At 36.3% G+C, this 15,665-nt stretch overlaps 1 protein-coding gene across 2 annotated transcripts in view; it reads right to left on the bottom strand.

Moving 5' to 3' along the window:
* Positions 1 to 15,665, bottom strand: part of LMBRD1 (LMBR1 domain containing 1) — a 69,399-nt gene that overhangs the window by 9,391 nt on the left and 44,343 nt on the right. For both annotated transcript variants that reach the window (XM_054279884.1, XM_054279885.1), the window contains exons 9-14: positions 15,010 to 15,162; positions 10,511 to 10,575; positions 9,654 to 9,756; positions 8,553 to 8,657; positions 7,970 to 8,119; positions 2,825 to 2,900 (exon numbers count right to left, since the gene is read on the bottom strand). In XM_054279884.1, the coding sequence (XP_054135859.1) occupies positions 2,825 to 2,900; positions 7,970 to 8,119; positions 8,553 to 8,657; positions 9,654 to 9,756; positions 10,511 to 10,575; positions 15,010 to 15,162 (652 nt within the window). The remainder of the gene's footprint in view (positions 1 to 2,824; positions 2,901 to 7,969; positions 8,120 to 8,552; positions 8,658 to 9,653; positions 9,757 to 10,510; positions 10,576 to 15,009; positions 15,163 to 15,665) is intronic.

The following is a 15,665-nucleotide window of genomic DNA, read 5'->3' as shown; positions in this document are numbered from 1 at the left end:
TCAGTAAGACAGCAGATTGCTTTAAGCTTATCTATCAGCACAGCCATTAAAAAGTCATTGCTTGCTTTATGTTTAATGAAAAACACCTGTTAGAATTAAATCAGTTTAAGTGGAACAAAATTAATTGAGGAGACAAATCAATGTTTGCATGTAGTTATAGTTCACTGGTTTACCCAAAACCCTAGTACCAAAGAAGGCAATTCAAACTGAAAGTACTTGACCAACCTTTCTTTATCTTAAAGTTATTGGCATCTATTTTTGCCTATATCTAATATCCCTCAAAATAAGAGAAATTGTATTTAAAAGTTTAGTTCCTACCTTTGAAATATATCTGCCTTGTCAAGATGCTCTGTCTGATCACAGAAAAACAGTAGCATCAACTTTTCATTAGTTTTGTTAGCAGCTATTAAAAATTGCAGGTATTCCAAGGTAAGGATTACATCTCCAGTTTCTAAAACTGACTCGATTAAACAATCATTGAAGTGTTTTCATTGATGCATCTTTTTTTAAAAAGTTGATTGTTACAAAATAAGCTTTTCTTTCAGTTATAAAAAAATTATTATAAAAATACATGAATGGCCTGAATGTATTACCTACAGTTAACACAACTCTACTTAAGCCTTTTGATCACATTGATATTCACATTTAAAAAATATCCACCCATTTTCTACTTATACCAGCTCAGCACAGAACAGCATATCAACATGTTCAGCTCTTTTCTATTAAGAAAGGAGACCATGACTCAGAGATAGCCACTGCAACAACATGATGACAAACTAAAGCCATCATTTACACAAACCAACTTCTGTTCAGTACATCAGAAGACTAGTTTTAAGCATCAGCATATTGTTTCCATTGATGAAAGTAAACTAAGAAAGAAAATCATGTAATGTATTAAAAGTATTCAAAAAAATTCAAGCATGGGTGGAATTGAGCAAGTTTATTTAAATCTAACCCCAGTTTCTATAATTAAGCAAAGTCTGAGGAAATCAGACTATTTTAATTTCTCTCACAAAGGTCAAGACTAACAAGATTATCAATGCCAGTGAGTATATTCTGCTTTCAGCAGATACTGGCCAAGTCAAGAAGCTGCTTACAAGAAACAAACATCTGTACAATTTGGACAAAAGTGATCTCATTTTGAAAGGCAACAAATTTGTTCTTCTAAATTTTGCCAAATTTTCTATATTTAATCACAAAAACAGGACAGCCTAAACATTAATTGAACAATTATATTTGTCAAAATATCTAAATACTTGAAACTGCATTACGTCTAAAAACAGCCATCAAAAAAAAAGAATTAATGTTTTAATTAAGGGAAAAAAACAGGGGAAAAAAATCACCCTTGAGAAATGCTACGAACCACCAGGAACATGACTAACATATATACTAAATTTGAAGATACACACAACAACTTTGAAGATAAATACAAGGGAACTGCCTTGCAGAAGAGACCTGGTTTGACAGACTCAGAACAAAGAACTAATGGTCCAGTTACCTCTTCTAGAACAAAAATAAATTAAGTTTCATACTTTCCAATAATAAAAGTAGAGCAAAACTGAGTGGGTATTAAGAACTCCAAGAAGCAGTCCAAAAAATCAGGTGTTACAGAATACTGATAATAAGAGGAGAACACAGGACAACTATTTATCTTTTCTATTAACAAACCAACGCTGTAAAGCATTTGCAGCTTTACATACAGATGACTTTCAGCTCCTCTGTATGAACAGCAATTGTATTGTGAGTGCATAATACAATTGCTGTTCATACAGGGGAGCTGAAAGTTGGCCAGAGTAAGAACAATTGAAGGCTTGGGTTCAAAAAAGTCTGGACCATTCTGAAGGGTACAAATCTTATGCTGAGATCAGTGTTAGCAATCAACATGTTTGTGACCTTAAAGAGCACTATCAGTATTGCAATACCTTCTGCAATTCAAACTGTGAAAAAACCGTATATACACAGAAGGAAAGGAAGTGTAAAGGAACACTGCAAAAAATAAAACTAGCATGATTTCAAGTAGCTTGGTATTTTAATAAAACCAGGCTAGAAGTCACTCACAACCTTACTCAAGTTCCACAGAGGAATAAGCACTAAATAAAATGTTACTAGTCTCAAAAAAAAAAAAAATCAGCCACTAAGGCCTGCATAGATAGAAAGTCAAGGAACACTCCAGCACTATCCATCTGCTTGCTAGTCATTACTTAACTCCAGAACAACCATAATACATCTTCTGCCCAAGTAACAGTCAAAAAGGGGGCATTTAGTAATACAGCTGAGAAAATTTATCATTCCCTATTATCCCCAGCATACCTCTAAGAGAATTAGAGAAAAAATAGTCTAAGATTTCTAATTCTACTGCTATTGTTGCTCATGGAAGAGCCCACATTTACATCTCATTAAAAATTATGTAGTTGTCTTATCTGTAAGTTTCCACTGAGAATCTCAAGTTCCACTGAGAAGCTCAAACCTTTGTTTTCCTGAGTACCTTGAGAGACCAAATAGAATACTTGTCTGCATGTTTGTATGATAAAGAGACACAGTGAAGTGCACTTTCAATGCTAAGCTATTCACCAGCTGGGATTTATTTTTAAGATCTTCCACATACACATTAAAGCAAATGTGAGATTTTAAATTTAACTGGAATGCTTTGTTACCCATGGTTTCTACTAAAAATAGTCATTTCTTCAAATGAATAAAGTAAGCCTTAACTATACATCAAAGCTTCATGTTAGGCAAATGAAAGCCATCAAGACAGATTAAGCTGCTTATTACAGCTGAGCATGTACCTATCACAATAGAAATAAAAGCAACTAATTTATCTTACCTTCAGGTGCATCTGCATCACAGTCTTTAGAAACAAGTGTCACATTCCTTGGCTGACCATCAATTGTCTTATTACTCTGCATTGTAAATATGGAAAATTAGTACATTAGTCTTCATGAAGTGGTCTTCCATAGACAATGATAATGCAGAAACCAAATATATTTTCCAGGGAATTAATTTAAAAAACCCTTAAGTCTTGTAGACTAATCAAAAGTATTATTTTTGAACAGCATAAACACAGTAAGCTGTGAGCAGTAAAACAAGAACATTTCTAAGTATGACTTCATTAACAAAACAATAGCTTGTGTTCTTTTGGAAGACTTGTGAAAAATATACTTGAGGTCTGAAAAGAAACCTTTTAACTGTGCATAAAATTAATTTGAAAATCAACTTTGGTGATGAAGACATCACAGAATTGTTAGAAAGGATAACGATAATGAATACAGTTTACTTCTGGCCTAAAAGGCAGATTGTTGCATGCAACATACTTGGACTGCCAGAGTGGAAGAAGAAAAATTATGCTTGAGTGAACTATTGAAAACCCAAATGTACCTGCTTAAATGTCCCAAATCTTTGGAAAACTGACCCTTTCAGGGAACATGAACTCCGTGTTCCACATTTTTGAAAAATCAGTGAATAATTTTAGCAGAGTGCAATGTAAATCCTTTGCTCTACAATGATTTTTTTATACCTTGATTCACTTTAAAGGGTAATATACCTACTTGCACTTCCTTGCACCCTCATGATTTCCCAAACAGAAAATCCTCTAAAGAAATCAGTAAGAGTCAACACCTTTTCTTCAGACTGAAAGAAGTTCCTTAAAACATATCAGCAATCAGAACAAGCTGGCACATAAAACTAAGCTCTAACTTCTCTGAGGAAGTTTATCAATATTAAGCAAATTCAGCTTTCACTTTGAACAGTCAAGAGAAACAACTCAGTGTCTGTACAAAAAAGTAGCAATTTGTACACACAGCTAGTTTTGTTTCATGCAAGGCCATGAAAGTGGGGAGACTGTCGTAAAAAATGGATCTAAATTGAATATTAGTTAGTCACAGGGATCAAGAACAAAAGAGAACATGTAGACAAACAACAGGGTAAGAACAGAACACATGAAATTTCAATCATTCAGTGTGCATTTAGCAGTTTCCCATCTCCAGCATGTATTCCAGCTGACTGTCACTATTCCAGCTTACACTGCTGTCATAGCCAGCACTTCTTTCAGAAGAACAGTATCATACCTTGTAAAATTCCATGGACACACCAACAGCACAAAACAATCACAACATAGCCATTTCAAAGTTTTGCCTTCCTTATCCTCATTCACTTCACCATATTACCAGAACTTTAAATACAACGACAGCTAGACCTATGGGCTTTTTTAGACAACATCTATGCCTTTTTCCAGGTCTTACATCACTGTTCTCCATGAACACTCCTATAATTTCAGACATTTTTAGTATAAGTATTGCCAGAGGAAAACTTTAGTGGTGAGTTATCCCATCTACTCCAAAGTAGAAAGCAGGATGCATCAAGGTCAAGCATGAGACAAAACTATGGACAATAACCCAGTATGTGCTTCAAGGGTTGACACATTTTGGACACCTCAGAAAATAGCAAGCTATTATATAAAGGGTTTGGATACAGCCTGTTACACCTACATGATTAGTATCTGCTTATGTTAAGGACCAAGAACCTGAAAAGATCTGTTTCCACACTTAGCCATCCAAGGGATGATACTTCTGGATTCCTGCTGCTGACAATGGAGAGACTGAGTCCTGCAATTCAGCTCCACTCCTCCAAATTATCTATGTGATGACTGAAAAAGAAAGTGATCATTGCTATTCTGGTCCCCAGTCTGGAAAAGTATCCATGTTGCTTATGGCAAGTACTGGCTTTTTAATTCCTGTCTGGCTCAATCAAGTCTTAAAGGTCCACTGGCTACAAATATCAGGCAGCAGTGGTCTTTCTTTCAGACAAAGGCAAATAACCCTTGGCCTTATTGAACAGAAATAGGAATAATACCTCAAGTATTTCTTGCTAGAAAGCTAAGAAGGTAACCTAGATGTGGATACAATTCTTTCTTTGTGAAAGGTTATAAAGAGTCATTGCTGATTAACAGTTAAGACAAATTGCTTCAAGAGGTGAAACTAAGCTATCCTTGGTGTCTGAAGAGCTATGAAAGTTGAACAAATTCCTGCAGAGGGATTCAGTTGGTATGGGCACAACATCCAGAAGAAATTTTCAAAAGTTTCCTACAGACATCAGAGCTGAAGACACTTTTGATGAATTGGGGTCACATGCTTTGAACATACCAGTGCTCAGAGTTAATAAAGCAAGTAGCCCAGGTCTAGTTAATGTTAATTGCCTCACAAAAGCTCCACTTACACATATATATATATTCAGTTAAAAGGAAAAGTTACCAGCACTTCCAAATTAAAGAATTAAAAGCTTTTGCCAAGAGTAACAGTCTCCAAAGGAAACAGTCCAAGATTCAAACAGGAACCTAACCTATCCCATGCATTACTATGGATTGTGATAACAACCTAGCTTTACACATCACTAGATTTGGAATTACTGTAGAGCAAAGCAGAGGGGGGAAGTGCTCCTTTCACACAGTCTATGAGCCACCAGACTGTCATACACATGTTTGTCAGCCCATCCATCCACTAAGCTTTCCTAAGCTCATTTATTGCTTGGTTCTTACACACTGCTGGTTACCAGTGGTGAATTCTAAAGGATGAAATCAACTGTAGTGTGAGAGCACAATGAAAACATGGACTGTCAAAGTGAGCTGGTGCATAGGGTTCTCTGGTTCTCATCATTAGGAAGCCTGCTGTGCCTAGTTCACATGTCCTGCTCCTGGTTGTGTTCCTGGATATTCCTAAATCCACAATCACCAATTCAATAACTCTTAAGAACCTCTTCATTACTACCTCCACAGAAAAATACCTTGCTTCTCTTCATTCCCAGACTCCATCTCTCCTCACTACAAAATCTCACAATTTAACATCCACGTTTCCAAGGTAGTCAGACACAGAAAATGTTTCTCATACATTCTGAAATACTCTTGGAGAGGATGTTTTCAGAAAACCTTGTATCTATTTGGTATGCCAGAGAAGCCCAGAGGTAATTTACCAGCACATTCTTTATGTCTCATGTTATTTTAACAATAAAACCAGTTTCTACTCAAATTAGATTATGTACTTTAAACACAGCTCTTTGAAATGAGACATAACCTGAATACTCAGGATGGCTACCTTGACCAGAACATTTTGTAATCCTTCAACCACAAAGTTACAGCTCTTCTCAACCATTGCAGCTAATCCTTCTTGCAGTGCTGATCAGGATTATATTGCAATAGCTGCAAGAATGACAAGAGCCTTTCTACTGATGTGCTCTATTCTCTTGACCCTTTTTTTCTCAGAAATTATGTATTTTTCTTCAGATACTTCTTGTCACAAACAGCTAACATGCAAGTGTTTAAATCTCAATCCTTCTGCCTCCTGTAATATACACACGTTTTATTTTATTCATAAAGCAAAACAAACTGCTAGCTACAGCCCTTATTATTTTCTCTTCAAATCTTCCATGCTATCTACAAACTTTATGATAAAGCTCTGTGTAAACACACCTAAACTGACTTCCATCTTAGTTTCAAGCTACTACTACCCTAATTTTGACAAGTTGAGCCAATGCATACCTAAGCATGTTTATTTTGTGTTAGGTATATTTAGCATACAATCTAATAGAATGAATTAAGTTTCCTAAATACCAAATATTCACATTACCTACAGTGATTCTATTACTGTGCTTGGATTGCTATCAGGATGACCAATTGCCCATTACCAGAGAATTCAAATGTAAAGACAGCAGTGAGCAGCACTTACTGAGACCTCCACCTCCTGCAGTGACAATCCTACCACACCAACACATTTAAGTTGAGCAAGTTCCTCTTCTCTAGCCTATTTAACACTACTCCAATTTCAATTTCTCCTTGTAATCCTTTTGCCCCAAGAATTCTGTATCCACTGTTTAAACTAAGAGAATTGATAGTAATAAAGTACAAAAATTACTAATTTGTTGCAGCTGAAGGATGTCAGCAGGTGCTTGGTTTGTAAAGCAGGTGTGTTCTCCTCCCACAGGAACACCCTCCCAGAGAATTACAGAGATATTCCAAAAGCTCAAAGCAGCATCCAACCACTTCAATCTCACTTAAATCTTTTCTTTTGACCACTCCAGCTCAACTGTTTTGTCTTTGTGACACTTAAACATCAAACAGCACACCAAGGGATCTTGACTTCACTGTGTCTGAATAAGCAACCAGTTCATAACCTGGTTATTTGTCTACATTTGCAAGATCAGATCTAATGAACTCTATCCCTGTAAGATACCAGACCTTAATAAACAGCCATCCATGAAACCTCTCAAGATGCTTCTGATACACAACTTTGAACTTCCCCATAAATATGCAGGCTGCCACTCAAACTAAGATGTAATACAATAATTTAATTCTTCAGGTACAGAAGATGAAAGACTTAAAAAATCAAAACCTTGAAATACACAAAAGTACAATAGCAAAGTCAGAAATAAAATTTTAATTGCGTAATGCTGTAGAATTTTTTACAGTGCAAGAACTGCCTGGAGTTTCATTAAGTTGGACAGTCCAAAGTGCCTGAAATGTGATCAATGTGCACACACTTAGCTCCACTCAGTTTATTATTTTCTACTGTACCAATTCTATTCTACTGTCATGATAAAAAATCATCAACTGTGGAACAGTATTGATTTCATTCTGTACACAGCTTTACACATTCAAAATAATTATCCCTGCAGTCACTCAGCAACCTAAGTAGACCAGCACAAGATCTAGTGGAAGCTATCAACTGTCTTATCAGAAGGAGTAAAACAAACCTCAGTTTCACACTAAGTCTTGAGATGACTAAGTCATAATTTCTTGGGAAATTAAGCTGTATAGTACAATCAGTTTTTGGCTTGTGTATTACCAAGAGCCCTTCTAGTATTAAAGAAAATGTCTACCAAAATCTCTTTGAAAATTGAAAATGCATCTGACTTTCAGAGTTTCTGTAAACAGTACATTTTTACTACAGAAAATAAAAGTTAAACAAAAAAAAAGGCATCTCACCTGTACCAGGTATTTCTGGCTTCCATACATTACATACTGTGGGGCAAGACTGTAAATCATGTAACTTGTATGAAGAACTATCAACAGAAGTATCATACAGAGAAACAAGAGTGCTTGAGGTCGAGTTTTTCCTCGTCTGATTTTATAAAGCTAAAATCAGAAAAACAAATATTAATACAATGAAATAGCTTATTTTTCTGAAGGCATTCAGAAAGCTCTTTAGTTCAAGTAAGTTTTAAATCTACTGCCAGAAGTGGGAGGTTGCTAAAATTATCTTCTGGCAACTTAATTCCAGTGGTTCAAAGCAGGTTTTCAGGTGTATTTACCTAAAATGCAAAGCACAGCTATTCAACCAAATTAAGTTCTATTTGTATTAATGGCCCAAAAGTCTGATAGCTTGGTAAAATGAAACACCTTCCAAAAGCAGGGCATATGGTACAATAGGCTTTTAGCACTCATTAGACATACAGACAATGCTATTGGAAACACCCCACATTCATGAAGCACTACAAAAATCTTAAATATATTCAAGAGCACATATTGTTTAAATATCTGAGTATTAGAAACAAACTCTTTAATTTACCCTTGTCCAGAAGAACCATATTCCCATATTTCGAATCCCTGCCATTGAAGTGAAGATAAAGTACATAACAATGGTTGTGATAAGAATATAATCAAGTGGAAAAACCTAAAACAAGAACACAAGCAGTTAAAAAGGAAAAAAGCTCTTCTCCCACTCAAAACTAAGTAGCTTCTACTTCTATAGCTTATATCTGAGGTAGTCAGAGTCCTATTTTACATAGCTGACTCCAAATATAGCTAACACAGCTTGCTGCTAATAGAGCTTAGACAATTAATCTGGAAAAGCATTAAGCATTTTTATTAATTTAAGACATGCCTTAATTTTGAAGTGTTATGCATTTTTAGACCAAGAAATACCTAATTATTTTAAATACACCCACAGAATGACAAGTCCACAGTAGCAACAATTATTTTAGGACTGCATATTTGTGACTATTTTTCTGATCATATTTGCATACAAAACTTAGATTTACATTAATAAAAGCTTGACATAATATTGTGCTGCTGAACACTACTTTTCTCAGTGAACTACAAGCTTAGATGTTCAACAGTTTTAAAAGCTATGAGGAAGCAAAGCATTGTGCTGACCCATTACACCAACAATACAGGAATACCTCAACTGGAGTGGGAATAGAGCACTAGCTTAATACCAAAGTTTTTCTTTTTCTCAGTTTACTTATCACAAACTCAAATTTGTGCGTGCACTTGTTGCCATCCAACTCTACTGAAGTTAACTGATGCATGGTTTTACATTGGGTTTGCTTCCAACACTAATGCCTTACTATAATACAGCTAATGTTGCATTTTTTCAGTGTGCAATATATTAAAAAGTGAAAAGTTGCATTTACTTGACTAAAAATGCCTAAGTGATAGCAGTTGTCATTCTCTGTTGCCACTGTATTCTCATCACATTGAAATCAGTTCCAAGCATCACCTTCCTTGCCCAAACTAGATTTCACTTACCCAAGATTTTCATATCAGTAGATAGTAACTAATAACAAGTTGCCTTGCTTTTACTGAACACACATTTAGACAATATTGTTTTAATGAATTACTTGGGAAGAGCATCCCTACATATGTACATCAGCACTTCTTTACTTACCCTTTGAAGAACTGGTAACAGCATATTCAATGGATTGGTCAGATTGGTTCCTAGAATTATAAATCCTGAGTCGAAGCCAGCTGAATGCAGAGCTTTGTCCAAACTGCAGTAATTAGAAAAACCGGGTAAGTACTGTGGCTCTCCCAGAGCTCTGTCTTTAGTTTTAAAAGGGCAACTCAAAAGAAAACAAAACAACAAACTGAACTAATCCCAGAGACGACAGCTGTCTAACATCTATACAGACACATGCTTTGCTTTACCACACTCACTGCACTTGTTCTGTGAAAGATACATTGATTTCTGCATCTCCTCAGCATTTTTGCTTTTCCCTGGTTTGGGGGGTCATAAAGCATATTTTCCCAGTCTAACAGATCAAAAATGCCAATATTTGAGACCTTTGGTTAGTGTCAATCCACGCTGACATCTACCAGATTTGCAGCTGGGTATGTTGCTTTTGACACTATAAAACTATTTCTGTGTGTAATGCACATGAAAATGGATTAAACATGTAATTTATGCAAGATTTTAAGCACCTGTTAACTAGTCAAAGTACCTGCAATAAGACTCATACAAGCAAGCAGAATGCTTCTGTCACCTGAACTCAAACTTCCTGAACATATATACTTAATTTCTCTGCTGAACCAGAACTGTTCCCCACCTAAAAAAATGTTCTTTCTTCAGTTTGCTTTGGTACATTTTGCTCCATTTCAATATAAACTATTATAATGAGAAGTGTAACTCTACTGACAGAAATGTAACATTGAAAAGAAGGGGGTTGAGGCAACCATCCAAATTTTTCTATCAGAGTGGAAACTAGGTAATTTAAATGGTCAAGGAAAATGCTGAAATGCACTTACTTTGACAAGAACAGAGAGACAGTGAAGAGCAAGGCCACAATGATGAAGAACACTCCCCACACAATCTACAAGTAAAAAATTTAAAACAATTTAACTGAAAGCGTTGGCAGTTGATGCAAGAAGTGAACACTTGCCTTTGTTTCAATAACAAACTAATGATCTTGGAGCACTTCACAGCTTAAATACACTTGAAACAGTAACTTTTTGGTAAATACTTGGGACAAGTGATCACAAAACTTTTACCATGTAAACATAGTTTGTCAAGTACTGATATCACCTGCTCTAGTGTAATACAAAAATCTACCCCAATGTCAAAAGTGACATTAAGAGAAGAGATGGCACATTACATTTAACAAAAATAGCATTTAGCAGAATTCACAACCTGTATTCTCTTTATTATCTGGAAAGCCTTGACCACCCCATGCGTGCTTCCAGTGGGAGGCAACCTGTGCACAGCTTACCCCTTCCTGAGTAACAGCGCCCTTCTGCAGCACTATTCTGAAATGCACAATGACCAAGACACTTGGGAGTGATCAAAGACTCAACCAATCCCAAATGCCAGGTCTTCATTAAAACACAGAGAAGTGCTTTTGTTACGCCTAACAAATACAGCACTCCCCCCAAGAATTGATTCTCCAAGCCATCTCAACCAGAACACCACCGACTGTGTTTCCTGGATTACCAGCTAGTTCAGGAAACTATTCTCCCTCCTGACAGGTTTTCTCCCTCACAATCTTTTCCCCTGAAAGTTTGGGGGATGATACACAGAAGAGAGCCCAGATATGAAACTCATTCAGTTACAGTTCCAACAGTTTCACTGTATTTTCCTAGAAACCCTAGTCATGGAATACAATCAGGTAAGTGCACTGAACTTCCCAAAACAACATTTTCAGATTGCTAGACCTGAGACCTCGACAAAGTCATTTCGAAATTCTAAACGCAGGTACACAGTGCACGGTCTTCCACGTGAATAAGGGAGTTACACAGTTTTATTAGCCTCAAAACTTGGCACACAACCATCATGAAAAGGTTAAGAACTTTATTATAGCTGCTCATTAAAGACTCTCAGAGATACAATGCTATTTTTGTTCATTAAATTCTGAAGATAAACTTCCATCTGCAAACTCTAACACAATATTAGAACATCACTTACAGAACAACTCAAATTATGTAGGTCTTATTAGATATAGATTTAGAGATCAATATCAAGGTAAGTATGAAGTTCTGCATTTCCACATCATTACATGTACAAAGATTTTACCTCTCCACAGCAAATCCTACTAGATATTAGCTGTATGGGAAATGGATATTGAAAACCAATAGAGACCAAGAGTCTGAATATCCTAATTCTTCACTACCTTCTGCCAGCTATGCCCACTAGACAGGTATTTGCATCGCCTCTGGAATATGCCTGTCTTATGAAGTGACATCTAACATTAAGAAATCCACAAACAGTTGGTACTTGGTTAAAAAGCCTCAAAAATACTTCCAAAAACTGTTAATATTCATCCTGTAGACAGACACCAAGCTCAGCAAAAGAGGTGCTGCTCCAGAGAATGGAGCAAGACATTTCTATTCCAGCCTGTTGAGAGGACTATGCAGGAGCAAATAACCACACTTGGCCCATGGAGAGCCCCAGATCAGAACAAGAGGATATTTTCTAAAGGAAGCTGCAGCCTACAGAGATCCCACATGTGCTTGTGAGAGGAACTACAGTTCATGGAGTCCACTCAAACTGGAATAGAAATAAAGTGTGAAGAGGAAGCAAAGGCAGAGTAGAGTTTTATGGACTGATGGCAACTCCCTATTTCCCCTCTGTGCCACTCCAGAGTCAGGACAAAAGGAGTTGAGCCTTGGAAAGAGTGGGCATCTCTGCTCATGGAGATCTCAAAACAGAGCACTTGACTTCCTCATATTACTTTAGGCATTTCCAGTTTGCTCCAAACAGCTGTGAATTACACCATGAAAATACAGATGCAATACTGCAAACTTATGCTTTTTGAGCAGACTTCCATGTTTCATATCCTATAGTTTTGTTCATATATTGAGCACACATAGCTATGTGCTCTGGAGTTTGTTTTCCCTAAAAAAAATTTAGAACTCCTATAGTATACAACATTTCTCTTGTTGCTGAGAGTATCAGATGAAAGTGTAAGAATCCATAAAAAAGGAAATGTCACATTTTGTAGAAATTAGATTAATTTAACATTACTTAACAACCTCATGTTGGCCAATACTCAATTCCCTGGGATCTTAAGATGTGAAGCTTTTGACTGAATTGAAAACCTAACAGCTTCATCTCTGAGTAAAATAATCATCAAATGAGGCTTTCTACTTAAAGATAAAAGTTTTGCCTTTAGCAACAAATCACATGCTCATAGATACTTAGCAGCAGTGAAACAATTAAAGCAAGAACACTTGAGGACACTATACAAAGACATATCATAACAGAAGTTTGAATGCAGACACTATGCTAACACTGTAAAAGACCTTGAAGATTAAATGCAATTCCTGAACATGTTATTCTGTTCTGTCAGTCCCAATAAGAGCCAGCAACTCCCATATATTGACCATCCCAAATATAAAGCAGAAAAAGGATTCTCCATCTAGTACTTGCTTCACAGGAAACAGAATTTTTCTTGAAGTCTGAGAAGCAGTCACATAATTGAACAGTAATATCCAAATTGAAGGCACTGAAGGTAAAAATGTTGTAAAACAGTAAGCAAAGCTCCAAGATACTTTCTGCACTTCTACATTGAACAGAAGTACTACATATGGATATCAAACAGATTTTCACCTTTTCTTAAAGCCCAACTGAACAATTCAAAAGTTATATATCTGCAAAGACATCCCAAAGGCTCTTCAAGCAACACTAAAACAGCTCTGAAAGAGTTAACATGCAATTAAGTGATGGACATTACCACCTTCACAGGACAGCTCTAGTCAAAGTAAACAAGTTCTCTGACATGCTTCATAGCACAACCATAGTCTAAGAAAAATCTGTCAGGAAAAATTATCCACCTGCAACTCTACTTTAGTCTGTGATTCATGAGTCAACAACTCACAGTGACTGTCACAGTTACTGAGTGAACACAAAGCTTTCAAACCATGAAAACAAGGAGACACTGGAATACCATCCAGACTGTGGGTGATAAGCTGTAACTAATGTTATTGTATGCTTTCCTGTGAGAACACAATGAAACGTTCAAGTCCCAGAGACAAAATATATGGCCAACATATTTCTCAAATGTGAGCTTTATGTGAAAAGTTGTAGAAGCTTAATACCTTATACACAAGCTGTATTAAGTATTTTTAAATCAAAAGGAGGCCTCCAAACTGTTAAGATGAATAGTTAGGGATATTTGTCCTTTCAATGAAAGACTCAGTCTGTATTTGTAATGTATCATAGCAAGATAACGCCACTAAGAATTTCACACTGAAAGCTTCTGTTCAGTGGCAATTTCAGCCCAGCACTCAGCATTAACAGCAGCAATGACAGAAGAAATGGTTTACCCACCCCCCTCCCAGCTTTCTCAAAAGCAGCCTACAGTTGAAAGTAATGCTGAAATTTCTTCCTACATCTAGTTGGCAAGAAATACTTTATATGGCAATACTGTTCATAAAGGTACTAGTCTTCAAAACCAGGTATCTACTGAAAATCAAAGTCCTAAGATCAAAGAGAGCAAGATAAAAGCTTTACCCCAGTAACCATCTCCTTTGCATTGGTTAAGTATCATGACATTACATTCTACTCAGGTAGCTTGCTATTTATCAAGTAATTCCTTGGCAAGATGCTTGTTCCAAATGCATATATTATCAAAGTGTCTCTCATTTCTGCTGGATACATGTAATTTAGATTAACCTAAGCTAACTGACAGCCATAGAATTCTTCCTTCTTCCCATTTTCATATTTTTGATTAAAAAAGTAAGATATTCAGATTTCCTATGGCAGAAGCACCACAGTAAATCAGCTAGGATTTGTTCATTTTTAATCTTAATCAGAGCTGAGACAAAGTAGAAGATTTTCCACCAGCTCAGAGTTCACTACTGTTGTAACAGGGCACAAAATAAAACAAGACACATGCTGGAACATCTAAGGTAAAAAGAAGGGCAATTTATTTTCGAACTCCAATATTGATAAACTTTCAAAAGTGACAGTGGATTGGAGGATGCAACTGCCACCTCTCCAATGACACTGGTCAAACCAACAGTTCATCAACTTTCTCCTCTTCCAGAAAAGAATGCAAAAACAATCATTATTTACACAAAAGTGTGTGAGAACTCCATTGCAAAAAATGTAAACATCAGAGGGCTTTGAGGAACTTAGAAGAACAGGGCAACACACTATAGGGCTATCATTGTGTAGTACTGGAGTTAATTTTAAAAAAAGCGCAGTTGATATTCAGGGCGGTAAGTGATAAACTTCACCTGTGATTTATGTGGGAAAAAGGAAGTTGGAAGTGATTTCAATTTAAGTGCCAAAAAGTGAGAAGTTTTACCTTTAGAGGTCGAATAGCTTCACAAGCTTTTGTCCACCAGCTTTTCTCAATAGACTCCAGATGCCTCTCTCTCCTTCGAAGTGTCCTTAACCTCTCTTCCAGTTGCTGCAGTGTCCGTCTATCCCTCGACGACAGAGGACGACCATCTCTGCACTGGTAACAAAAGAGTGCAAAAGATCAAGAGCCACCAAGTCAAGAAAATAGACTTGACAGCTACTTCAATTATTTACAACAACTCTTAAAGAATTACTAGTATATAATTCATGCATGGATAATTCCTATGACTATCAAGAGCATGAAGCACAAAAGTCACAAGCTGCAACAAGAGGAATTCCTATTAGGTGGCAGAAACCACTTTTCATAATAAAAATTTTCAAAAACTTCAACAGGGTGGAGAGTCTCCATTGTTATAAATAGTTTAAAAGCACAGTCATTATCTAAATAACCCAATCTAAACTGAAAGATGCACATTTTGTGTGGCGGATTGAACATAGTGATTTTCAGGTCACTTTCCATTAAATTCCACAATTAAGCCTATATATCCAACTTCTAATTTATCAGCACTTCTTATTTTCTTTCCAATACTCCACTTGATACTCAGTTATGTTTCTTGAACAACAAACAGAGGTCAGATAAGAGGAAGCATCACCCCAAGA

The sequence above is a fragment of the Melozone crissalis genome, unplaced genomic scaffold (genome assembly GCF_028551555.1).
Source record: "Melozone crissalis strain CALT ecotype California unplaced genomic scaffold, PUWL_Pcris_2 ptg000027l_1, whole genome shotgun sequence".
In the NCBI taxonomy this organism is placed as follows: Eukaryota; Metazoa; Chordata; class Aves; order Passeriformes; family Passerellidae; genus Melozone; species Melozone crissalis.
Note: the sequence above shows the minus strand (reverse complement) of the source record. Positions and strands in the feature narration are given on the sequence as shown.